The sequence below is a fragment of the Bufo gargarizans genome, chromosome 2 (genome assembly GCF_014858855.1).
Source record: "Bufo gargarizans isolate SCDJY-AF-19 chromosome 2, ASM1485885v1, whole genome shotgun sequence".
Classification (NCBI taxonomy): domain Eukaryota; kingdom Metazoa; phylum Chordata; class Amphibia; order Anura; family Bufonidae; genus Bufo; species Bufo gargarizans.
Window position 1 is genome coordinate 194,422,389 of NC_058081.1, and position 27,057 is coordinate 194,449,445.

The 27,057-nt window shown below is 43.0% G+C and overlaps 1 protein-coding gene across 1 annotated transcript in view; it reads right to left on the reverse strand.

Moving 5' to 3' along the window:
• CCDC33 (coiled-coil domain containing 33) overlaps positions 1 to 27,057 on the reverse strand; it is a 130,352-nt gene that overhangs the window by 81,099 nt on the left and 22,196 nt on the right. Inside the window, exons 4-9 of the mRNA XM_044283367.1 lie at positions 25,736 to 25,890; positions 20,025 to 20,158; positions 18,277 to 18,386; positions 10,043 to 10,144; positions 9,480 to 9,571; positions 7,205 to 7,319 (exon numbers count right to left, since the gene is read on the reverse strand). Of these exons, the coding sequence (XP_044139302.1) occupies positions 7,205 to 7,319; positions 9,480 to 9,571; positions 10,043 to 10,144; positions 18,277 to 18,386; positions 20,025 to 20,158; positions 25,736 to 25,890 (708 nt within the window). The remainder of the gene's footprint in view (positions 1 to 7,204; positions 7,320 to 9,479; positions 9,572 to 10,042; positions 10,145 to 18,276; positions 18,387 to 20,024; positions 20,159 to 25,735; positions 25,891 to 27,057) is intronic.

The following is a 27,057-nucleotide window of genomic DNA, read 5'->3' on the forward strand; positions in this document are numbered from 1 at the left end:
CAAAACATTGCACTAGAAGGCAGTACTATTCACAGTTCACAGCATATATATAACAAGAGCAAAGTATGAAGTGCTTATGAGTATATATACACACTGATTCAGACACCACTGCAGACAAGAGATCATCATGGGTTCATGAATGCAGCAGTCACTTTCAGTCTGTGGTAGTTTCTATCCTAGGAAGGGGCAATAATCTCCGAGCATTTAGGAGACTGATTGTTTTGGGGTAAAAGCTGTTTTTCAGCCTAGTGGTGCGGGCATGTAGGGCTCTAAGACGCCTACCGGAGGGTAGGGGAATGAAAAGGCTTCTTGTCCTCATAAGAGCCTATATATATAGAGAATATATGTCTACATATCTGTCTGTCTATCTATCTATATGTGTATATCTAATATATAAAGCTGAGTGTTTGTGTGTATGTCCGCTAAAGGAATCCGCACCGTCGCATTTACAATCACGAAATTTGGCACACAGGTGCATCAGGGGTCCGGGAAGGTTTTAGACCAGGTCTCAGCTCTCTAGGACGTACCGTTCCCGAGATATTCCCAAAAAAATGCATTAGCCAATAGAAGCTTGGTCACATGGCTCTTATCAGCCAATAGAAGCTATCAGGTCCTTCAGCCTCCACATACAGTTTTACTTCAGGTTTCCATAACAACCCAGCCATTTATCTTCACTGATGTAGATGAGTTTTAAAGGAAATCTGTCACCAGGATAATTGCTATTGAAGTAAAGCCATGGCTTAATAGCACTTAGTATCTTATTTCCAGAAGTTGATAATGAAAGTTTTGGAACCGCGCTGCTTGAGACTATGGTCCCTGGTCAACAGTGGATAGCACAGGGCTCCAGCCCCTCTCCTTTTCACCCAAAAAGATCCGATCTTCCACAGACAGTCTCCCTTACAGGGTTTAAGAAGATTGGCAGAATAGTGAAGCACCCTTTAGCAAGATGGTTTAAAAGGTTTTATTCTACTCACAAGAGTTGATGGACAAAAGGCATATAATAATATTAAGACCGCCACGTTCCTGCCCGACCCGGGTTTCGCTGCCTCGCTTCTTCAGGGGCGACAACGACATGCTGCAGACTGGAAGATCGGGGCAGAGCTCCGCAAATGCGGATGCGGACAGCACACTGTGTGCTGTCCGCATCTCTTCCGGCCCCATAGAGAATGAATGGGTCCGCACCTATTCCGCATAATTTCGGAACGGATGCGGACCCATTCTATGGACGTGTGAATGGACACTTAGAGTAAGCTGTTCAAAAGGACACGCCTCCAATCCGGTTAGACCATGCCCCCTCTTACTCCTCAGCCGACTGAGATTGAAAATATGAAGTTAAAAATCAACTTATAGGTCCCAATAAGCCATGCCTATATCTGGTTAGGTCACGCCCCTCCACTCCTTAGCCGACAGGGATTTAAAAAATGAAGGTAAAAATCAACTTCTGTCAGCTGCAGAGGTCAGAGGGAGGGTGACTTTCTCTCTGCAGCTCACACTCAGACAGCACAGTGCTGCTGTCTTAGAGTGAGCTGTTCAAAAGGACATGCCCCCAATAATGTAAAGGCCACTGTTAAGGGGGCGGGCCCCTGTGGAGGTCACTGTCAAGGGGGTGGTATGCTGTGAAAGTCACTGCTAAAGGTGAAGGCTGCTGTAAAGGTCAAAGTTGAGGGGGTGGGCTGCTGTGGAGGTCCAATTTTAAGGGACGGGGAACTCTGGGGGGGTCATTGTTAAGGGGTGGGAGGCTGTGGAGGTCACTGTTTTGGGGGCGGGGTGCTGTAGATGTCACTGCTATAGTGGATAGTGATATCTTTTAACGACACACACAAACATTAACAAAATGTATTCACCCATGTGGCAAAAAGGATGCAACGTTTCAGCTCAATAGAGCCTTTCTCAAGCTCAAGTGCTGTCCGATTTTCCTTTTTTACATTTGGGCTTTGGACATATGCCCTGGGACATAGCACCTGCTTTACATTTGTTCGGTGCTGCCATTTTTTTCACATATATATATATATATATATATATATATACTGTATATGTGTGTGTGCTCTCAACATTTTTATGGGTACTATTTTCTGGTACATATGATTTTTTTGTATCGTTCAATATTATATTTTTTTGGGACAAGGGTTCTAAGAAATAGCTGTTTTGACACAGCTTTTATTTTTTATGGCGTCCACGTGAGGGGGTAGGTCATGTGATATTTTTATAGAGCTTGTCGTTACAATGATAGCGATACCTAATATGTCATTTTTTATTATATTAATTTTAATTTTACATAAGAAAAAGCATTTTTCATCAAAATTTCAAAGCATTTTTTTAATTAAAAATCGCTTGATGTAGTGAAAGGGGCACTTTTTTTTACTGTAATTTTTATTTTATATAAAACACTTTCTTTGTCCCAGTACAAGGACTTCAACATTTCATGGTCTGATCCCCATTTCCATGTGGTACTATACATGCTGTATTGTACTACATTAAAACTGTCAGTTTCACACTGACAGTGTGCCTGTGAGACGCATCCAGGCATCCTGGGGTTACCATGACAGGCATTGGCCCCCTGTCACCTCAGCGTGGGGACTTATGGAGAGGCAGAGGGTGCCCTCCCTCTCTGCCATCCACTTATATGCCGTGGTCAGTGTTGATTGTGGGATATACAGGGTTAATCTGCTGACATCGGCAGATACAGCTGGGCCCCTGCATTAATCAGGCATGCACAGCTCCTGTGCCCGCCCAATCATCATGATGTACTAGTGCGTCAACTTGCAGGAAGTCAGTTCCCGCTGTGATGTACTAGTACGTTGTATGTCGCCAAGGAGTTAAAAATCAAACAACTCCATAACTTTTTCTCTTTTCAGGCAAAATCCAGAGACTGAACAACACTGCACAAGCAATCAGAAGATTCATGAGGAACATAAGGCCATGTTCACATCATCGTGTATTAGTCTCTTCTTTTTATGCATCAAAAGAACAGAAAAAATAAAGGAAAAACAGGGCGTGTCTAAGAAACTACCTGGTTTTCACTAGAGCCTCAGCTGGTGAGGATAGACTTGAGCCATCAGGGTAGTTGCCAGGGGCTACTCCAGAGCAATCCCCGAGTCAGTGGCAGCGACCAGGAGGTACCTGAGTAGGTACCAGAAGTACAAGTATAGTCAGGCAGGCAGAGACGTTACCAGGAGCAACGGTGCAGGAGACGTGGTCAGACAGGCAATAGGTCAGGGCAAGTGGCACAGGTACAGGTCAGACAATCCGGGTCTGCAACAGGAGAGTCAAAGCAAGCAGGCAGGGATCAGACGATATTCAGAGTCCAGGAACGAAGTATAGATTAGTCGCACACAAGAGTATCAGGAACCAGAAAACACAAGGACCTTGACACTGAGGCATCTGGTAAGAGGGCTGAGCCACTTAAATACCTGCAGGAGAGCCAGAGTTGGTCAGCCAGGTCACCTGACCTAACTGACACAGCCCAGGGAGTGATGCGCTCCACCCTTAGAGCAGTGTAACACAAAACCAGCCGAACTCATGCTGTGTCCAGGGCTGAGTGGAAGTTGTGAAGCAGAATCCTCAGAAGCAATAACAGAAATAGAGCCCAGGACCACAGTAGTGAAATGGGAACCATTGGCCACAGGTCACCACTGAACGTGGCGCCCGGGACCACGGCGATAATCGGAGGAACAGCGGCGTACAGCAGCCGCTGTTACACCTGTATTTTAAGAATCTTGCACGCTGTATTTATTTATTTTTTTGTCTAAAACCAAGGATCTCAGATGGTATGAAAATGGCGAAAAACGGCAGTCAAATGTGCATAACAGATGCTTAAAATACAAGATCCGCTTTGCCTTTATTTTTCTATTTTTCTGACGGATGAAAAGAAGGGACTAATACACGGTGATGTGTTAACCTGAACTTACCAGGATGGAGCAGTTTTGTTGCCCCAAATTATCACTCCATGTGTCCTCACTCTAAAGCCTCATTCACACTTCAGTGTTTTGGTCAGTGATTTCCATCAGTGATTGTGAGCCAAAACCAGGATTGGAGCCTCCACAGAGATAAGGTATAAGGGAAAGATCTGCACCTGTTCTGTGTTTCGAGCCGCACCTGGTTTGGGCTCTCAGTCACTGATGGAAATCACTGACCGAACACTGAGGTGTGAATGAGACATTAGGGCTCATGCACACAACCATAGCCTGTTTTTCTGTCCAAAAAAGATAGATCTGCAAAACACAGCGGAATCTATAATGAATTTTTAGATAACCTGAACCTTGTACGCTGAACTTGAAACACAAGTTCGCTCAACACAATTTTGCTGAACGGGTGCGGACCCACTTATTTCAATAGAGCCGCAAAAGATGGGGAGAGCACACCGTGTGATGTCCGCATCCGTAGTTCCGTTCCCGTGGCCCTGAAAAAAAGATAGAGCATGTCCTATTCTTGTCCATAATTGCGGACAAAAATAGGCATTTTATATCATAGTGCTGACCGTGAGCAGTTTGCAGAATGCGGAACAGACATAGTCGGTATCCATGTTTTTCAGACCGCAAAACACTACAGCTGTCTGAATGAGCCCTAATAGTAAGAGACTCATCCAAGCATGGGGGGTTGCAATTTATGGCTTAACATTAAGGCCTCACGCACCCGGCCGTTGCTGTCTGCGGCCCTCAAACAGTAGGTCCGCAATATGGGCCACGGCCGTGTGCATGAGGCCAAGATGTGGGGCACATGGGGACAAATTGAGAAAAGCATGTGCCTCACATTAAAAATAGGCGACCCCCATCATGGTTTCAAACATGGCAATGGCAAGATTGGGGTTAATGAGCCACATTAACCCCAATGTTGCTGGCCCATCTGGTACTTATGTTTTTGTCTGCCTTTATTTTTAGGCAGGCTAATCATTTGTGTACAGTACGGACAGTCTGGGATATACCTGAGGAGTATGAGTCCTTCTGCTACACCCTGTGGGGTCAGGGGCCTGGGCTGCTAATGACTGGGACTGTGGTGGTTGTGGTCTTGTGGAGATGCTGCTGCTTCACTGGGCACTGTCTGGCTGGCTTGCCTTACCTCAGAAACAGCCAGCAGAGGACCTTGAGTCATTTGTATTCTCTCCCACCTCATCTTTTAATTATTAACTTTTTTCATTGGTGCTTCAGAGACGCTCTCTCCCACTTTCTTCACTGTGTGGCCGAGACAAGCAATTTCATTGGTTGCAGTGGCGGCCGCATCACGCTCTATCCCTCCTCCATGATCACTGTGCCGCCGATGAGAACAAGGAGCACGGCTGGCAGCTGCCCTGAGCAGACTAGCTTGCCGCGTCTCTGCACTGAGCGCTCTTCTGCTGAACGCCCGCTGGCTTCCGCTGACGTTCTGCTGAAGAGCCTGAAGCAGGGGACCCCCTTCCACATTGGGGGCCCTGGGCAATTGCTGGCCCTGCTGATAGGGAACTTAGATTGTGAGGCCCATGGGGACAGCTTGATGCTAATGTCTGTAAAGCGCTGTGGAATATAGTAGCGCTATATAAGTGCGTAAAATAGTAAAAGAAACTGGAGTCGGAGGACAGAACATGGCAGCTGGTCCTGGCCACCACAGAGGGGCAGTTCTTGGGAAGGTATCTTGTGTTGCACTGTGGTATTTGGCTCTGCTGGGGGTAATGCTAGTCCCGCCTACTAGTTTTGTCCCCGCCTTCTGTCAATTTGGACCCGCCAACAACATGGGGACACTTTTAGTTCTTTCCAGGGACACTTTAAGTTCCCAGTCCACCCTTTATATTAGATTGCTGGCCAAACCCACCAATACACTAATGTGTATGGGGTCCTTAAAGGGTTTGTCCCACGAAATAATATTCTACATTTTTCAAACCAGCACATGGATCTAAATTATTTTGCAATTGCATGTAATGTATAAATTTAGTATAACCACTTAGTATTTCAATAAAATGTATCTGATTAGCCCCTGTTTGTTCTTTTCCTCATCTCTCTTCCCACCTCATTGAGGTGGTCACTCATGTTCAGTTCCAACCTACAATGGCCACCAGCTGGATCTACTGTTAGAAACTATGACAGTTATAGGACACACCTCTGAGCAAGGACATGTTGCCTAAGCCGCCAGCGTGAAATATATCTAGCAGAACAACTGGTGAGATCTCTGGATCCATGTGAGGTACAGGGCTGGTTCTAGCTTTGTTAGAATATGATTGACATGTACTATATGATGTCTGCTTAATCATGGGATAACCCCTTTAAGTTAAGAAAGGCAGAAGATACTGGTCTAGGTACATTTGATCAATGCAGAGTTAAAAACTCAGAATTATTTGTAAGCACATACAGTATATTGTACAATATATCTATATAATATTCAACTTGGTATGCCTTTTATTTAATGCTTTTGGATATGACCATGTGTTAAAGTTTCTCCTAATGAACATGCTTATCAGAGAGGTTAGACCTTACCCAGGATCTTCTCAGTCAATGAGTGGTATATGTGACTCCCCATTTGAGGGATGCCCAACGAATAAGTGGAAAACAAGTGGTCCTCCTGACATCATATTGTATTGACTTCAGAAACATGCTACAACATGGGGACATCCTAAACATAACCCCTACATTGACCTCTGACTCTGCCAGCTTTGTTGCATGCCAACTCTCACTGGCCAACATTTACAGTGCAGTTTCTCAACATATACAGTGCGCATTGTAAACTACAGGGCAGTTTCTCACCACGTATCAACATCCTGTCTGAGGGTTTATGGCTCACACAGGGGTTATGATAATTTCCCAGGTCATCTGTGATGTCACCACTCACAGTATACAGCTTATACATGGCATACATTTTTATGGTGTTTAACCCACATTGATGCATATATTTAAGTATTGTGCTGGCGTCCCACAGGGGCATAAAGCACATAACATGGTATATTAAACATAGCATATTATAGTGCTTCACACATATATGAGGCATTTTGTATCATATAAATATCATATTACTGGTATTTTCACAGTAAACATTCACTTAACCTTCCAGCTGGGTAGTACAACCATTGTAACAGGGCCCATGGTAACACTAAGCAATGTGTGCATAACTGCTAAAGGATACATTTCCTCGTAAAGAGGCTATGTGGACATTTACATGCTGTACTGAGACTCAAGCCATGAAACCTTTTTTAGCCCTAGTAAACAGGCATACATCAAATGCATAACAATTTATATTGGTTTACCTGGGCATGCCCTTGCGTTGCTCTTTTTGGTATCTGGAAACAAGATGGAGAAGGCTCTGGGAAAGTAACTTTGACGTGTGACACCCCCGGCATTCCAGGAGGCTTACTTGTCTGTCTGTAAAACACACAATATTTTATTAGTTTGATTAGACACAGGGCCGGCTCCAGGTTCATGTGGGCACTTGGGCGATAAATCTCAGTGGGCCCCCTTGTGGCATTTGTCAAATGTCACCACGGCATCTGCGAGTGTTAAAAAAATGGAAGAGCAGGCTTCCTGCTCAGACGTGCCTTCCCCCAGCGGAGATCGGGGGAAAGCACCCTGTTCTAAAAATGAGCTGCAGCCTGTACTAGGCTTCCAGGCTCATTATTAGTATATCCCAGTTCAGGCCACTAGGTGGCAGCACTAAACTGTGATATAGTGATTTATTTACAGAATAATGGAGCAATTTCCATTATTCTGTATAAGTTGCAATCTGATGAAAAGTAATTAAAAAAAGTTTTGAAAATATAAAAAAAAAAAAATGTATCTCTCAAGAAAATTGAATGAAAAGTGATCAAGACATACACACCCCAAATAGTATTTCTCTCAAATGAGCCCCCACACACCTCCGTAGACATAACTATAAAAAAAAGTTATGGGGGTCACCGGGTAGCAGGGGTTCTGTTAGGGTTTCCACCTTTCCCCCCCAAAAATATTAGTTACACAAATCAAAAAGGTTGATGTGTCTATTTAAGTTTTATTTAGCCTCTATTTTTTTTTTATGATTATGCTGGGAACACATGAAGCCCATGAACACTGAGGTGTTCATGGGCTTCATGTTAACCTACTGCAACTATATTATGGCTAAAAAGCTCAGTAGTAGTTTCCCACATACTAGGGTACTTTCACACTGGCGTTTTGGCTTTCCGTTTGTGAGATCCGTTCAGGGCTCTCACAAGCGGTCCAAAACGGATCAGTTTTGCCCTAATGCATTCTGAATGGAAAAGAATCCGCTCAGAATGCATCAGTTTGGCTCCGTACCGTCTCCATTCCGCTTTGCAGGCGGACACCAAAATGCTGCTTGCAGCGTTTTGGTGTCCGTCTGACGAAACTGAGCCAAACAGATCCGTTCTGACACACAATGTAAGTCAATTGGGACGGATCCGCTTTCAATGACACAATCTGGCACAATAGAAAACTGATCCGTCCTCCATTGACTTTCAATTGAGTTCATGACGGACTAGTCTTGGCTATGTTAAAGATAATACAAACGGATCGATTCTGAACAGATGCAGATGGTTGTATTATCTGAACGGAGCCGTCTATGTAGATCCATGACGGATCCGGACCAAACGCCAGTGTGAAAGTAGCCTTATGCATTCAAATATATCAAAGGTATGATTTTTTAATTTTTTTTTGTAATTACACATTTATTTTGTGCCATACATTTTTTATTTACAATTACTAAAGAAAAGAAAATGACACTTGGCTGTATAGGAATACCTAATACATGAGAAACTACTATGAGGTCACAGCTTAGCACTGAGCTCAATAGCTCAGTGGTTAAGGTTCTTGCCTTTAATGTAGAAGGTTGTGAGTTCAAACCCCAGCAGGAACTTTTTAGCAAGAGAGGGTAATTAGACTTAAATACACAGGGTGTCCCCAAGCATACTGACAATGCTTGGGGATACCCCCTTCACGGTCATAGCACTGATTCCATATATGGACATATCCATATATGGAGTCAGAGCAGGGACTCCTAAGCCAGGAAGAGTCCCGACGGATTCCCCACTGTTCAGCCATCTGTGACTAGACCTGAGTGGTCCCCCCAAGAGTAGTGGGCCCTGCTTTGCCGGGTGCTGACTCCAGCCCTGATTAGACACCTGATTTTTATAATTGGCAACTATTAATACAGTAAATTAAATTAGGAAACTAATCCAGGTTAGCAATAAGCCAAACTACGGTATATATCAATCTGTTCAGTTCCTCCTGCTCTATAACATACTGCTTGCAGATGTGCTGACAGTTTCCCTTTAACATGCAGAAGGTCAAAGCTCTACAAATTATGTTCAAAATGAAATACATATGTCAACCAGATGGAGCTAATTCATTTTAGGTGGTTCTTGTATCATTATTGTCGATTATACCTGTGACTTTTCTCTGTATTATGACATTTGACTAGAATCTAGATACAATAACTTTTATGCTTGATTTTTGGTCATTGCTTGTAGATATGATATATTTTTTATAAGCAGAAATTGTTATCTCTGCATGCACTCTGTGAAACAAACCTACCTGTAATCTTTGTAGTTGGGGACAATGCGTGCTAGTGCCAAAAGAGGATTAGATGGTTCTTGAAGGGAAGTCTCCACTCCAACAAGTAGAACCTGGAAATATAAGCCATGGTTAAACTGGGGCAGATTTACTAACTCTATAGACGACATAAACTTAGACAGGCTGTCTAGTCGTGCATACAGTAAAATACAGTATGTCATAATGGTTCTTGCGGGCACTTAATTTAATGCAGCGCTAGAGAATTGTGTCTAGTTGTATACCAACGTTTATTTGACTTAGTTTGAGAAAGAATTTCACACCAGAATTGTGGTGCAATTTTAGGGCCAAATGTGGATTGTTAGGCGACAAATCCTTTCCCATGAAGCCATGCCATTTTCCATTAAGAAATGCCTCCTTGTCAGGCTAGGCTGTGGTAATTTTTCCAAGATATGCCAAACTATGCCAAATAGCTCTATGTTTTGGCACTATTTGCTCCAGAATCTAAATTCCCTCACATTAGATAATGTGATCCATTGTAGCTGGATTGTACCACAAAATATGCCCATGGGAAACTGACAACTCACCTGTAAAGCACTGTAGGTGAATCCATTCTGCTGTGCAAAGGAGCTTGTTCTGCGCTCAATGGTAACGTAAAGGTGACATCCATCAGGAGCCTGGTCATGTGGCTGATATGTGAAGATGAAAGATACTGAGATTTGCCTTGTGATATATATGCAATAATTAAAGGGGTTCTGTAGCTTTTTCTCACCGATAATCTATCCTCTAGATCAGGGTTTCTCAACTGCGGTCCTCGGGACCCACCTACTGGCCAGGATTTGAGAATATCCCACAGAATGAATACCTGTGGTAAGCCCTGATGCATGGACACTAATTCTATCACCTGTTCAATACTAAGGAAATCCTAAAAACATGACTGGTAGGTGGGTCCCAAGGACCGGAGTTGAGAAACCCTGCTCTAGATAAATCATCAGCATCTGATCAGCAGGGGTCTGACACCTGGGACCCCCGCCGATCAGCAAGGCAGTGGCACAGACAGCAGAGCCGCGGCCTCCTCACTGTTTCCCGCAGGGCCAGTGACGCCACTGGTCTAGGCGCGGCTAAATCCATGTGTGAAAGACTCAGCCCCTAACCCCCATGCTAACATAAAACAACAGCAAGACAATGCAGGTAGTGTTGTGATGGTAAGGCTACTTTCACACTCACATTTTGGGTGGATCCGTCATGGATCTGCAAAAATCGATCCGTTACAATAATACAACCGCATGCATCCGTCATGAACTGATCCGTTTGTATTATCTGTAACATAGCCATAGCCTTTTCCATTCAGAATGCATTAGGGCAAAACTGATCCGTTTTGGACCGCTTGTGAGAGCCCATGACGGATCTCACAAACGAAAAGCCAAAACGCCAGTGTGAAGTAGCCTTAATTGTACAATGATATAAACCTGATACAAATGTATCTCACTAAACAATTAAATCCTTCAGCTTTATAAACATGACGTTATCACTGCTTAAAGTGAATGCCTACATTATAGCACTATGGGACAGATTCACTAATTCTGTCTAATATTTCAACAGCATGCGCGCGGCTCACGAGGAGGACATGCTTCAGTGAGCTCCGCTCCGCACATCGAGAAAACCCTAATCAAAGCGCCTATTATCGGGCTCCACTTATCCTGAAACTTGATGCAGGGGTCCCCGAAGATGACCCGCACCAGGGGGAAATCTAAAATACCGGGCACTCCGGTCCCGTCACAGACTTTGCCGGAGATCTTCAGAATGACCAGGCAGACTGTCATGGCGGACGCACCAGCTACTCCCGCCAGCCCAGCTTCATCGGACGGTGGCGATCCTCCCCAAGAAACAACAGACTGACAGGTTGGTCAGGGGGACTTATACAAGAACATTGCGGCTCTATTTAAAGCCAAATTATCCCAAGCAGTCTCGGACTTTACGCGCCAAATCCAAGATCTGGGTAACAGAGTCTCAGACCTGGAGGCGAGAACAGACGACTTGTCTGACGCGCTGGGCCGTGACCGGGAGGACATGAACTCCCAAGAAGATCAACTGACGGAGTTGGAACTTAAGATAGAAGACCTCGAGAACAGGTCCCGGAGGGGCAACCTCAGAGTTAGAGGTCTGCCTGAGTCGTTTACTGATCTGCAATCCACTTTGTCTGAATTGTTCGCCACCTTACGCCCTCAGTCAGAACCGCATTTTCTGAAAATGGACCGCGTCCATAGATCTCTGGGTAAACCGCGGAACCCAGACCTTCCTAGGGATGTAATCCTTAAGTTCCACCATCCTGACACAAGGGACAAGGTTCTCGCAGCAGCGAGGGACAATCCTGACCTACCTGGTCTACCACAGTCTGTCCACCTCTACGCTGACCTAGCGCCATCCACTCTCCGTATGCGCAGGGAAATAAGGCCGGTTACGCAGGCCTTACAGAAGAGTAATGTCAGATACCGGTGGGGGTTTCCCTTCAACTTGTCCTTCCAGCTGAATTCACGTTCTCACACGATCCATACAGTGGCGGAGGGCCTAGAAGCACTACGGCGGGCCGGGATCCCATACGACCATCAAGACTTACCGTCTTCTTCGCCGAAACTGCAGAGACCAGCAAGAGTCTGGACAAAAGTTCCTTCCACCTCAAATGGTTCCACCAGATTGCGGAATACCTGACTTTTCAGCTTGGCTCGTCTAGAGAGTGGTAACAGTTATGATTATCTGCAGTGACCGCTGATGGGGACTTTAGTTCCATATCCCCTAAATATTTCATCAGGCCAGTTTTGCAGCTACAGGGTCTCGATATTGCGGACTTTCATGCTGCCCTTGATTATGGGATGTTATGAGAAGGTGATGCCGGCCGTTAATAGGCTGACTCCTTTTTCCTATTTCCCACCTTGTTCAATTTTAAAGATGGAGCCTTTTGGTTCCACTTTACATTTCCTGTTCCCTCAGGATGTTATGATGTTTTACTGTATTGATGTTTTACTCTTGGATTATGCTGTCATGAATGTCAATGTAAGTACTGAAGTGAGAGAGAGGGCCAGGGTGGAGGTATCTCAGGGAGTAGGTGACGTCAGGAAATACCACTACGGAGATTCGTTCCTCATAATACTATTATGCGTAAACTAATAACTCACAATGTAAGGGGTTTTAATTCCCCTAGGAAAAGGAAATCTGCCTTTGCAACTTATCTTAAACATGCGCCTGATGTCATCTGTCTCCAAGAGACGCATTTCACACCAACATCACACCGAAATACTTCCACCCACAATATTCTAGCTTTCACTCCTCCTCCTTTACATCAAAATGTAGAGGAGTTATCACTTTACTAAGAAATTCGTTTTCTTTCACTGTGACTCAGACTTGTGTTGACCCCACGGGAGGTATGTGATTTTGGTTGGAATCCACCAAGAAGAATCCTACTGCATTGTTATCCTATCCACTTTTTTGAGACTGTAGGCAGAGTAATTGAGACACTTGCATTTCAGAAATTAATATGGTGTGGGGATTTTAATTTCACACTCCATCCAGTATTGGACCGTGCTGTTCCCCCTGCTGCTCCTCGCCCGGCAGCTAAAGTGAAGCTGATTGATCAGGTCATGCATTCATTATCTTTGGCGGACACGTGGAGGGAACACAATGGCCCACAGAGGGGATATACATACTACTCACCTGCCCATCAGCTCTATACTCGGATCGACATGATATTAGCATCCACCTCCATTTTGCCATACATGTCTTACTCTAGGCATGTTGTATCATCATGGTCAGACCATGATCTAGTTATTTCAGAATTTATGACGTCCTGTCAAACGAAGGCCCCCTACCACTGGAGGTTGAATGAATCCATCCTTACTAACCCTGCCATATTCTCCCAGCTACAGGAGGATCTTGAAAACTTCTTCACTGAAAACAATACCCCTGAAATTAACCCTATGACACTTTGGCTGACTCACAAAGCCTTTATGAGGGGGAGGTTAATAAGAGTTGCCTCCAAGAGGAAGAAGGAAAGGTCCCAAGCTCAATTAGGGTTGAGCTTGGGAGGCCAAGATGAATAGGTTGGTCTGGGCTCACCAAAGATCCCCTACGTTATACCTACTCAAAGCAATAAAAGATGTTAAACAACAACTGAATATGGTACTCTCGAACAATACTGAAAAAGCTCTTAGGTCGACTAACTCCTTTTATTATAAATATGCGAATAAGCCGGACAAACTACTAGCAAGCCAACTTAAGTCTAAACAGAGGACCAACCAGGTTTTTCAGATACGTGCCAGGCCGGGACAGATCACCTCTAACCCAGACACCATCTATACAAAAATTATTATAAATCCCTTTACTCAGCCCCGGAGAGTGGCTCCAGTACCCAAATTGACAGTTTTCTATCATCCATTCGACTTCCCTCGTTAACCCCAGAAGCTCAATCTGAACTGAATAACCCTATCACGGCAGAAGAAGTGACCTATACCATTAACTCCCTAAAATTAGGCAAAGCCCCAGGTCCAGACAGGTATTCTGCATTATATTATAAGAAATTTAGCCACCATCTTATCCCCCATGTAACAAATTACTGTAATCAACTACTGCAAGGTTCCACTCCCCCTGAAGAGTTTCTAAAAGCGTCAATCACGGTTATCCCCAAACCAAATAGAGACCCACTACTCCCATCCAATTACAGGCCAATTTCCCTTTTAAACATTGACAATAAAATTTTCACCTCTATATTAGCTAATAGCCTAATAGGCTTAAAAATTTTCTCCCATCTCTTGTGCATAAGGACCAAGTTGGGTTTATACCAGGAAGGGAGGCCCCTGATAATATCAGGAAGATCTTGAATGTCATACACTCATCTAACAAGAATAAAACCCCTTTAGCACTCCTAGCACTTGATATTGAAAAGGCTTTTGATACTGTCGCCTGTACCTACCTTTATGAAGTTCTCTCAAAAATGGGAGTCAATGGTCATTTCTTGGCTGCTATTCAGGCACTCTACTCTAACCCGGAGGCCTACCTTAAGCTCCCCACCACTAGATCCTTTCCCATACCCATTAACAGAGGTACGAGACAGGGGTGCCCTCTTTCCCCAGCTTTATTCGCCCTGGCCATAGAACCCCTGGCTATCCATATTAGATCACATCCTGACATAAAGGGTTACTCAATAGGGGGATCAGAATATAAACTTAGTCTGTTTGCAGACGATCTGTTACTAACTATTACTAACCCCATAGTTACTTTCCCCTCCCTCTTAAAACTACTGGATTCCTTCACTAAAGCATCAGGCCTGTCTATTAATCACACCAAGTCCGAATTACTTCTGTGCAATACCCCTGACTCTACTAGGTTAGCGTTGCTGCATAATTTCCCCTTTCAATACAGGCCTCAGCACCTTACTTACCTAGGGATCCAGATGCCAAGTAGTCTGGACTCAGTCTACAAAATTAATTACTTGCCCATTTACCGCAAGATATGACAGGACTTATTGACATGGCAAACCATGCAAATATCTTGGATAGGCAGAATAAACATAATCAAAATGGTGATCCTGCCTAGGCTGCTATATCTATTTAGAACCCTACCAATACCAGTCCCTATAAAGGACCTTGAGTCCATACAGAGGGACGTGATGAGGTTTGTCTGGGCAAATAAACGGCAACGTATATATCTAGAGCAACGATATGTAGACATAGATCCCAAGGGGGCTTGTCGGTACCTGATTTTGAGAAATATTATAGAGCAGCAAGATTGGCCCAGATGTTTCTGGCCCTTCTTGACCCACGAGAGCATCCTATCTGGATTGGGCTGGAACTTAACAATTTTAAACCCTACACTTGGAAGGCCTTAATTTGGTCAACCTCTCCCATTCCTTAAGTTCTGCATGTTAACTCTATACTGTCTTACTATTCTATACTGCTTTGGAGGTCGGTCCGATTTAAGTTCACATTGCAGGCCAAACCTTCACCATTGGAAAACCTGTTAGGGAACCCTGCTTTCCTGCCAGGTACTCAACCCTACGTTCTAGATTGGTGGGTGAACAATAACTTATGTTCACTACTCAAGTTTCTGAATAAAGGCAAACTGATCTCGATTTCGGATTTTAAAGAGAAGTTCTCTCCCCCCACTAGGGAACACCATGCCATGTACCAAATTTTCTCTTTTTTCAGATCAATTTTGCCTTTGGACCGCCCTGTAGAACTAACATCATTTGAACGTTCAATCAATTTTTCACTATACAGACAGGGGTTATTATCCAGAATGTATGAAGCACTCAATTCAGTTCCAGCAGACCATAAGATGCCATACATGAGGGCTTGGGAAGAGGATTTGAATCGAGAGTTTACACCCTCCAAATGGTCTGAGCATTCCATAATCCTTACGAAGGGCTCTTGGCAGGTCACTTTGGCCGAATCCTCGGTAAAGGTGCTTCATAGGATTTATATGGTTCCAGCCCGCCTGCACTGTATATACCCAGAGGTCTCCCCAATGTGTTTTAGAGGGTGTGGTGAGGTGGGGTCTATGCTACACACGTGGTGGTCATGCCGAATAGCTAGGAGGTTTTGGAGCAAGGTGACTAACTTAATTTCATCAGTTTTAGAATGCTCCTATCCCATGACAGTGACCTTCTGTCTGCTAGGAGATAAACCTCACAGACTTTCCTTTGCCAGATTCAAACTCGCCCAATTCATACTTATGGCAGCCAGGATCCACATTGCCTTTAAATGGCGCTCAAACTCATTATCCTTTCAAGCTGTTTTAGACAGGGTCAATAAAATATTATTGTTCGAAAAACTCTCAGCCATTCGCACTGACACATACGCCACCTTTGAGAAAGTATGGGAACCCTGGATAGCTTCCCCTCACTCTCCAGATATCCGATACAGTATTTCCCTCTGATTTTGTGTGATATCAGATTGGCTTCTGTAAATGATGCTCTTTTTCTCTCCACATATAATTATATATGTATTGTCTAAAAACTCACGGCTTACTGCGATGCATGTCATGTATAACTCCAAGAAACAGTCTTGTTTTATGTTCTTTGCTGTATCAATTACCTATGTAATTGCTCTTTTGCTCAATATTCAATAACCCAATAAATGGTTTTTGAAACCAAAAGATTTATTCTCATTGATATGCTATCAATGTCAGAAACCACCTCTGTGACCGGCAATTATCTCCAGAACGTGCCACCCCCTCCCCAAAGTGAAGAAGAGCGCAAATTGCAAGTGAGGCCACCCTCCATTCACCAACACGTGAGTGCTCGCCAGGCTATATTTGGAGGTCCCATAGCAGTGAATGGAGAGCACGCGGCACATGGGCTAGAGTTGGGACCCACACCAATCTTAAATTGATGGTATATCCTAGGTTTACTGTAGTATAAAGGGTTAAACCTTTTAACGATCCACCAAATTTTTCACAGTGGCTCATGTGGTACAGATGTAGCCGTGCTAAAATTGACCCTAAAAACACAGTGTTATCTCATGGCAAAAGCCATTGAAATCCATTGAAAAAGTAAATTAACATTTTCTTGCCATTGTTTATTTAACGCACATTAACTATTAATTTTACTTCGGCTGAATTTGGTATATCTTACTAGACATATTAGACACTTCACTCTAACTTTACACCACTTTTTGGTTGTCATACTTTGATCCAAAACTTTGCGCACACTGTTGCATCTCAAGCCATGCCCTTCCTGCTAAGCCACCTACCTTTGTCTAGGGAGGCGCAAAATGGTCAAGATGCAGTGCAAGCCAGGTATACCATTTTATAGCAGTTGGAGCTCTATTTTTTAGATGCAGAAGCCAGCATTGGATCTTAATAACTTTTTGGTACTTACATATTAATGGCCTATCCTCAGGACAGTTCATCAATATCAGATCAGTTAGGTCCCACTGGCGTAGGAAAGTATGCAGTAGACTGAGCTGGAAGCAGAAGGTTATGCCCTCTGCATAGTGATATTAATGGGGTACTGCAACTCTCCTGCCATTCAAGTGAATGGGAGCTAAACTTGGGTGCATATCTCCCATCCACTATATCGTTTTTGGCACCGGTGGATGCCTGAAATAGCTGATTGTTGGGGATGTTGGACTGCCATAAATCTTATATTTAAAGGGAGTTTAACACTGGTGACCTATCCGCAGGATGGTCATCAATATCTGTTCAGTGGGGGTTGGACTCCTGGCATCCCTGCCGATCAGCTTTTTGAAGAGGCACAGTGCTGTGGCTTCTTCCTAGGCCTGTGACCTCATGTTCATTGGTCACATGGCCGATTTGCAGCTCAGTCCCATTCCCAAGTGACTGGGCCAGTACTGCAATACCAAGCACAGCCACAATACAATGTACGGCCCAGTGCTTGGAATGCTGTAAAGAGGCCACAGCTTATTGGGGGTGCTGGGAATCAGACTCCCACTAATCAGATATTGATGACCTATCCTGTTTGATACTGTTTGACTATTGACTTCAGTGTGTAAACAACATACAGTCAGCTCCCAAGCTCCCTCTAGTGGTGACTGTAGGCAGCCAGAACGGTATCTTTTGACTCTGTGCCTATGCAGGGGGTTTTGGAGCTCTGCATCAGAAAACCAGAGCTTCACCTGCAATAAAGATACGCATTAGCCATGTCCAGTATTGATGCAAAAATGCAACTGGAGAGGCAGTTGTGTAGATGGACTTCATGCTTCCCACATGGTTAAGCCCACAATACAGAATCCCTGTGTTTGGCAAGTGACTGATAGATTGTGATTTTCTAAGTAAGGATAAAAGTCTTTCATTTGATTTGATCTACTACCTTGACCATGCACAGATGATATGGATGGAAAGGCTGCAGAACTTGTATAGGCAGTCTGTATTCCAGTAGAAAGTCCTGGGAGGGATTATCAGCCACAGTCAGGATGAGCTCTAAAATTATAAAAATGAAATTATAAAAATACAAAAATGCTATATAAAAATGATTCAAAGACCACTAGATGCTAAAACAACAATGATATTATGTTCTCCATCATTTCAGCCTATTATATGTCATATTATCTTCAATTCATCATCTCCATTCAAGACCAGTGGCAGAATCAGGTGCCTGAGAGCTTCATCACAATAAGTGGTCGGATGCCTGGTGTTTCTAATGGACCAGGCTGAACAACAAATGTTCACTGCTAAATGCTCTGTCTGAAGCAACCAGTAAGACGACACCAGATATTTCCGGCCTGGGTCTTATCTCCATGAAGATGCGCTGTCACACTCCCTGAGTGTGACTGTGAATAAACTGAAGGTGAATTAGGATACAACCAGCAGCCACATATTCCTTTTTCACCCAATGACTTATTTGTTTGGGCTGCTAAATAAACCCTCTAGGTGCAGCTAAGACCTTAAAGAGCTCCAGCAAGGCTTTTTGATACTGATCTACCATCTATATTCTTACTTGTCTTCCACAATTTCACATGCTCACCTATATGGGCTGAGCCTATGGTGCTGCTCATCCAAAGCCTGCTGTTTCATGAATAGAATGACAGTATTGCAGTAAAGACCGACAAACTGGCAGTAAAGTTGGAGAAAAAAAGCATGGGTTAGGCATGTCTTTTCTGCCATTAGTGGTTGGTACCCAAGCTTTAGAGATGAAGAAAATTCTAAATTTCCAGATCTTTTAGGGTGGGTTCACATCAGCAGAATGTATTCCTTGTCCTATAGAACAGAGGTATATGGGCGCTTGCATATTTAAGCAACAATGTGAACTAGAAACAAATAAAATGTGTTATTACCATTAACACTAAGGGAAAGCCATAACTGAATACATAACGCTGATGTGAACCTACCCTTAGGGCTGTTTTACACGAGTGGATGCCGTGCGTGACATCCGCTGCGTGAATGAGAGGCAAGACCCGCTGCGGACAGCAGAAGCACGGAGCAGTAACATGACTGATAATGCTCCGTGCCTCTCTGTGATCTTTTTACTACAAAATCAGTGACAACTTTATCTCACAGTGATTTTGTAGTAAAAAGATCACAGAGAGGCAAAGAGCATTATCAGTCATGTTACTGCTCCGTGTCTCTGCTGTCCGCAGCAGGTCTTGCCTCTCATTCACGCAGCGGAAGTCACGCACGGCATCCACTCGTGTAAAACAGCCCTAAGGGTGAGTTCACATCAGCGTTATGTATTCAGTTATGGCTTTCCCTTAGTGTTAATGGTAATAACACATTTTATTTGTTTCTAGTTCACATTGTTGCTTAAATATGCAAGCGCCCATATACCTCTGTTCTATAGGACAAAGAAAATGTTAGTACTTATAGAGGGGGGTAGAAAATGGGAAGTCTTTATAAATTCTGTTTGTGCAGCTGTAAGGATACTCAGTAATGATCAATTAACATTAATAATATGGTATTTCTTTCATGTGCCTTTTTACCTCTATAGTAACGGCAATTGTTAGTACAGGAAATGTATACAGATGTCTCTTTGCATTGTGAAAAATGTCAGCATAGCTATGGACGGATGTACACAATGTTATATACATAGGTGGGAGGTGCGCTATAGTGCTATATATGTACCTTCCTCTTCTGCCTCCTCCTCATTTACTGCCATGGTCAGTGTTTCGCCCCAGACTGGGCTGGTCGTTGGAGCTGGTGCAGCATGAGAAATGCTTTGTGCCTGTCTTCCTTTTTTCTCATCAATGCTGCTCATTCTGCAAACAAGGCATGTAACCAATAACAATGAGAAAGGAGTCCGACTATATACTTCATACCACAGTGACGTGGTGAGTAGATACATAGATAGACAGATAGATGATAGATAGATAAGTAAAGGGATAATAGATAGATAGATAGATAGATAGATAGATAGATAGGTGGTTATTTACTAACAGAAATTCATCTATATTAGACATATTTCTGGAGCAGATCGTAGCCCAAAGATTATTTGCGCCGCAATCTGCGACTTTTCCTCGTTCACAGCAGGTCTAAAGTAGTGGGCGTGGTGTGGGTGGGGAAGTGGATGGGTTGGCAGGTCCATCTCAGTGGTAATTTTCTACACCTGTTTCAGGCATAGAAAATGGTCTAAATCTATGCCAGCAAGGGAGCTGGTGTAGATTTAGAAGCCGCGGGGGATCTGCCCAAGTTATGTAGAATACGGCGCCTCTATATAACTACGGCAGATCCACCGCCAGAGCAGGGCCTTATTAAGATCGGCGTCTACAACGCCAGTCTTAATAAATGACCCCCATAGTATTAGACAGATGATAGATAGATACGTCCAAAGTATAGATAGATAGATAATAGATATATACTGTAGATTACCAGATGATAGATAGATAATGTTAGTTACATAGATAGATATATAAATAGATAGATAGATAATATTAGATAGATAGATAGATAGATAGATAGATAGATAGATAGATAGGTAGATCAAAGCAACAAAGCTGCAGCGCTCACCTGTGTATTTTGTTGGGAGGCACGGAAAAGGGCCCAGACACTGCTACTCAGCAAATCCGAAAAAAAAAATGATGAAATCCAGCTTCCCATAAAAAACTATTTTATTCACTTGCAGTAAAATCCAAACATCAAACACTGGTGCTGTCTACGTGTTTCGGACCTCCAAATGTTGATTAAGGACCAACATTTGGAGGTCCGAAACGCGTAGACAGCAGCAGTGTTTGATGTTTGGATTTTACCGCAAGTGAATAAAGATCTTTTTTATGGGAAGCTGGATTTCATCAATTTTTTTTCAAATAGATAGATAGATAAATATTAGATAGATAGATAGATAGATAGATAGATAGATAGGACATAGATGAATAAATAAATAGATAGAAAGATAATATTAGATAGATAGATAGATAGATAGATAGATAGATAGATAGATATGGGCAGATAGATAAAGATGGATAGATAGATAGATAGATAGATAGATAGATAGATAATAGATAGATACTGTCAGTCATCAGGCCATGACTGACAAGTGGATGGGGGAGGTGATGGATGGGGGTTGTAGTCATGTGATCTGTCAGCCCTGGACCAAGGTGATGAAATATTAATGCCAGACGAACCCCCTGAGAAGACAAGGAGGGGCAGCAATATCCCATTAGCAGTTCAACACAAAACAATTTTCAGACTGGATTAGCTGCTCTTAAAGAAAAAGTGTTTCTAGGCCTGAGGCCCTCAGATCATTACTGGGCTTCAGAGAATAGAATAACAAGTCTTACGGGTTTGGTAAAATATGGAAAGATAATAAAAAATGTGTGAATAGGAACGGGGGTCTGGAGAGCAGTAAAATCTGTTTATTGAGCCACAGACATAGCTCACTAGCTGATGGATAGACGTGTTGTGTATTCTCTCATGTTGCTATAGGATATTTTCAGAAAGCCTGATGTCCTGAATATGGACAGGTAGTATTTATCAAGAACGAGAGAGTGACATAATAGTGATGTCCCATGGCTCCAGCTTATAATGAAAGGAAGAAATGGGGAAAAATTATGCAGGATGTGAGAACCGGTCAGAAATCAGGAAAAATCACCAAAATTGATGTACAATGGTCAAACTATTCTTTACACCCAAAGAGGTTCTCACTGCATGTGATAAGGCATTTCCTAATGGACCAGGTTTCTTTTATAAAAACAATTGCTGTGAATGATAGCAAATATGTTATCATGGATTCGTTGTAGAAATGTATGTCTACTGGGGATAGATCCGGGAGTACTGTAGCTATAGAGAATAAAGAATATATCTTTCCAAGCTGCTTCAGGATAGTTTTGCGTATTGAAGGTAGAATGGAGGGGCATGGAAAATTTCCCAATGGGCTGCCTGAGCTTCCTTTATGGCTGCCGACTGAGTACATAATGATCTGTTGCTCTCAGCAGTAATACTAGAAGCATCAGGTACTTATGCCCCTGCCCGGCATCCACAGGTGCCACCCTGAATTCAACTGTATCACCATCATCAGGACAGTAGAATACTGCAACGTGGGAGACAGTATTTTATACTACACCATGGTATATGGTTCTGCAGGGGTGGGATTTTGTGCTGTACTACAGTACTGCTGGCCCCGCCTACTTGTGATGTCCCTGCCTATTTGTGTTGTCTTGCCTTCTGTCAATCTGGATCTGAACTTTTACGTTTTTTTCCAGGGCCACTTAAAGTTTTCAGTCCGCCCCTGGTGGCATGCACTCAGTAGGAGGTTTGACTATGAAGATAAGATCTGGGCACCACAAAAAATAAATTTCGAGTAGATACAAATTACAGAATAAATAATATGTAATAAACAGATAATCTTCTTTACAACTGCACTCTCCAGCTTCATTCACATGGCCATATGACTGGTCTGTGTGGCCTTGAATAAAGCCTAATATCGCTCTTTTACACAAGCTGATTTCAGTGCTGATTGACGATATAAGTCAAACGGCGCTTATGTAAAGGGCCATTTAAACAGGTCAATGCCAACTATATGCAGGTTCGGACTGGCCCACAGGGGCACATGTGAATCCCCTTGTGGGCCCCTGAGCAAGGTGGGCTCCTAGTTTCCCACTGCCTGCACAAGTGGCACATAACACAGTAGACTTACTGCACTACATACATATATTCAATGTACAGCATCTCAACCAGCCTGTGTTCATATAAAAAACATGATAGATTATTAAAGAAACTCCCAGTTTATTATTAAAGACACAATCAGAGCTGAGATGACTTTAGTTATAGAGGAAAGCTAGCCAGTGTCCTCTTCTCCCCAGGACCTACCTTCTCAAAGCTGCTGCAGGGACCCCCATATTCAATCATCTGGTAGCTAGTGATGAGCAAACACCAAAGTATTCGGGTGTTCGGCCCGAACACATTGCTATATTCGTGTGCTCGGCCGATCACCCGAATACGAAGCAAGTCAATAGGAGACATCCAGGACCCCCTGCTCAGAAGAGAAGAAGGTGTCTGGTTCATAAAAAAAGGTTAGAAATTGATAGAAACCCCATCAAAATGGTTTGGCAACAGCATTAACAGGATAGCTGGATGCGTCTTAGACTCCTATTATGTACGATATACAATAGAAAACCACACAAAGGCTATATGCCAAAAGCCAGGTATGTGCAAGCCATCCATCTATCCACGAGACAGATAACAGGCTTAGTCAGCATACTTTACAATGGCAGCCTTGTGCACTATGAGACATTCCAAACCAGCTCTCCTCTGACTGAGAACCAATAAACCTCAAAGTTATTTTGCATCTGTTGGGTGGACCTGCACACCTAGATCAATATCATTAGGCGGAAAAAGGTTTTCCGATTGTCCTAACATAATATTTAATAACCTTTCTACACAGTTGTGTCATGTAAAAACTCATTTGCATAAACATGGGCATATGTGATAGACTAGACATGCAAATGAGCAGAATCTGCCTTGTTTTTCAGCTGTCATAAGACTATGAAAACCAATAGAAGGCCCTATTGAGTTATGAACAGCGCCCTCTATTGGTTTCACAGTCTTATGACGAGACAAATATTCAGTGTCCCATAAATGAAGAATAAAGAAGACAGGCAATCGCTGTATTAGATGCAACTCTTATCCTTTTAATGCGCACATGGAGGTACAAAATTACGCGTTTCGACTCAAACATGAGTCTTTGTCAAGCAGCATATTAGACTGATTCTTATGACAACTTGACAAGCTTATTAGTGTAGCCTTTTGCATGGAAAATTCGTAATTAGAATATTCGCGATCTACACTAGGATGATATCTGACACTGGGAAAGCTGGGTAATAACTCAGTGATAAAATCTGACACTGGGAAAGCTGGGTAATAACTTGCGTTCTACACTGAGTTATTTCCCAGCTTTTCCAGTGTCAGATGTTATCACTGATAATATCTGACACTGGGAAAGCTGGGTAATAACTCAGTAATAAATTCTGACACTGGGAAATCTGGGTAATAACTCGCGAGTTATTACCCAGCTTTTCCAGTGTCAGATATTATCAGTGTAGATTGCGAGTTATTACCCAGCTTTCCAAGTGTCAGATATCATCCTAGAGTAGATCGCAAATTTTCTAATCGCAAATTTTCCATGCAAAAGGCTACACTAATAAGCTTGTCAAGTTGTCATAAGAATCAGTCTAATATTCTTATCAGAAGACTATGAAACCAATAGAGGGCGCTATTGAGTTATGAACAGTGCCCTCTATTGGTTTCATAGTCTTCTGACAAGAATATTTGTCTCATCATAAGACTGTGAAACCAATAGAGGGCACTATTATAACTCAATAGCGCCCTCTATTGGTTTTCATTGTCTTATGACAGCTGAAAAACAAGGCACATTCTGCTCATTTGCATGTCTTTCCCATATGCCCATGTTTATGTAAATTAGTTCTTACATGACGCAACTGTATAGAAAGGTTATTGAATATTATGTTAGGACAATCAGAAAACTTTTTGTCGCCCTAATAATATTGATCTAGGTGTGCAGGTCCACCCAAGCCATCCAACAGATGGAAAATAACTTTGAGGTTTACTGGTTCTCAGTCGGATGAGAGCTGGTTTGGAATATTTCATAGTGTACAAGGCTGCCATAGTAAGGTATGCTGGCTGTTATGTGTGTCATGGATAGATGAATGGCTTGTACATACCTGGCTTTTGGCATATAACCTTTGTGTGGTTGTATATTGTACATAATAGGACGCATCCAGCTATCCTCTTAATGCTGTTGCCAAACCATTTTGATGGGGCTTCCATCAATTTCTAACCTTTTTTTTATGAGCCAGACATCCTCTTCTCTTCTGAGCAGGAGGTGCCTGGTTGTCTCCCATTGAGTTCCATTGTATTAAATTATATTCGAGCACCCAAATTATTCGGCTGAGCACTCGGATCTGCCAAGCATAGCTATGCTTGAGCCAAACAGGTATTCGGCTGAGCATGCTCACTCATCACTACTGGTAGCATCTTGCTACTGTGTGAGCAGGTAATACTTAAATGTATCTGTAGGGTGGGCCCCAGAAAAATATTATACTGGTGAGCCCTAGGAACCCCAGTCCGACACTGACTATATGGGGGACAAACTGTCGGTAGAATCGTGCAGTCCCCATAGAGTTGTCAGAAGCACATCCCCAGTTTACATATGGCAATGTGGTGCTGACAAAACTGATTTTTTGGGCCCAAATAAAAGTTGCAATCAACCAACAAACGAGCAATTGCTTATTTCTTGGTTGTTAGCGGCCATGTTTCCTCAACGGTCTTATGAACACAGGGTCGGCTAAATATCGGCCATGTAATCTCTAAATCATACTTACAAGCATATGAAGGGTGTAGGCAAAGAACCAGCTGTAGTTAAAGGGATATGAGTAGCGGAATGGAGGGTGACAACTATTGTCTCCGTTCCAGGAAAGGGTAAGAGTTTGCTCTCTCTTTGCACTGAGTCACTTTGAGCTGGGGCCTTCTCTGTAACCTAAGGATGACAAAGACTTAATAACAGTACAGATAAAAAATGTCTTAATTGAAACAATGACTATGAAGTGTAACCGAGAAGAAAAGGACTCTCATAACGCTGCTTCAACTGACGTAACTAGCATGGTATCACTTGAGTAAAAGCAAACAGTATACCTTTGTGACCCAGCACTGACCCGGCCTACCACAATCCCACCTTACCTCACTACTATACAGTATAATGGCATGAAATATTTGATGCTACAACCTACCTGCCCAGAACACCTGATCACACGCCATTAGGGGATTTGATTGTGTAACAAATAATCCCTACAATTCATGTTCTTTATTGCTTAACGCTCTTTTGTTACATTTCATACTGATTCCACTTGAAGTTTGCTAATGGTCGTGCCTACTAATCTTATGTCAATAATTATGAAACGACATAATCTATGTACTTTACGGCAGGTCATGTTTTGTTGTCATCTAAGCACGGCACATACTAAACAACTAAAATGATAGAAACGAAAAAAATAAATGCCGATGTAATTCACTATGCCGACATCGCACCATCACAGAACACAATCTCAAACCAGAACTTGCAACACACTCAGCTCAGTTCTTATAACTCTTCATTGTGCGAGTCCTACTGGAACTGTATAAATTATTTGACAACTGGCTGTTACCATTCCCCTCGTAACAGAGGTGTGTCCCTACACAGTCTGGTATGGTCAACGTTGATAGGACAGTCAGACTACGTAGGGATACACACCCAGTTGGTAGCATGCAACTCTCATACATTTCTAGGCTGAAAAAAATAGGAACAGCACAATGCAAAGCTCTAAGGAAAGATTATCCAGAATTGTTACATTATGAGGAATGCAAGTATTCCCTAAAAGTAGTCAGGATCCTCATAAAGTTGAAACTTGAAGCTTATCAAAGAGGTCTCCTCTATACTTCTCAAAATCACACTTCCTTCAATGTGCACATGATAGCCCTCTATGGGAACCCACCCCTGAGTGCTAAGACCACTTGCGTTTCTACTAAATATAAAAAGATCTGATAAGTCTTATGTTACATCACTAGTACTGAAGGACTATTTTTTTTAAAGGTGTCTTCTGGGAGTATAATATTGACGGCTTATCCTCAGAGTCCGACTCCTGGCCCCCGCAGCAGATATGCCGTTTTG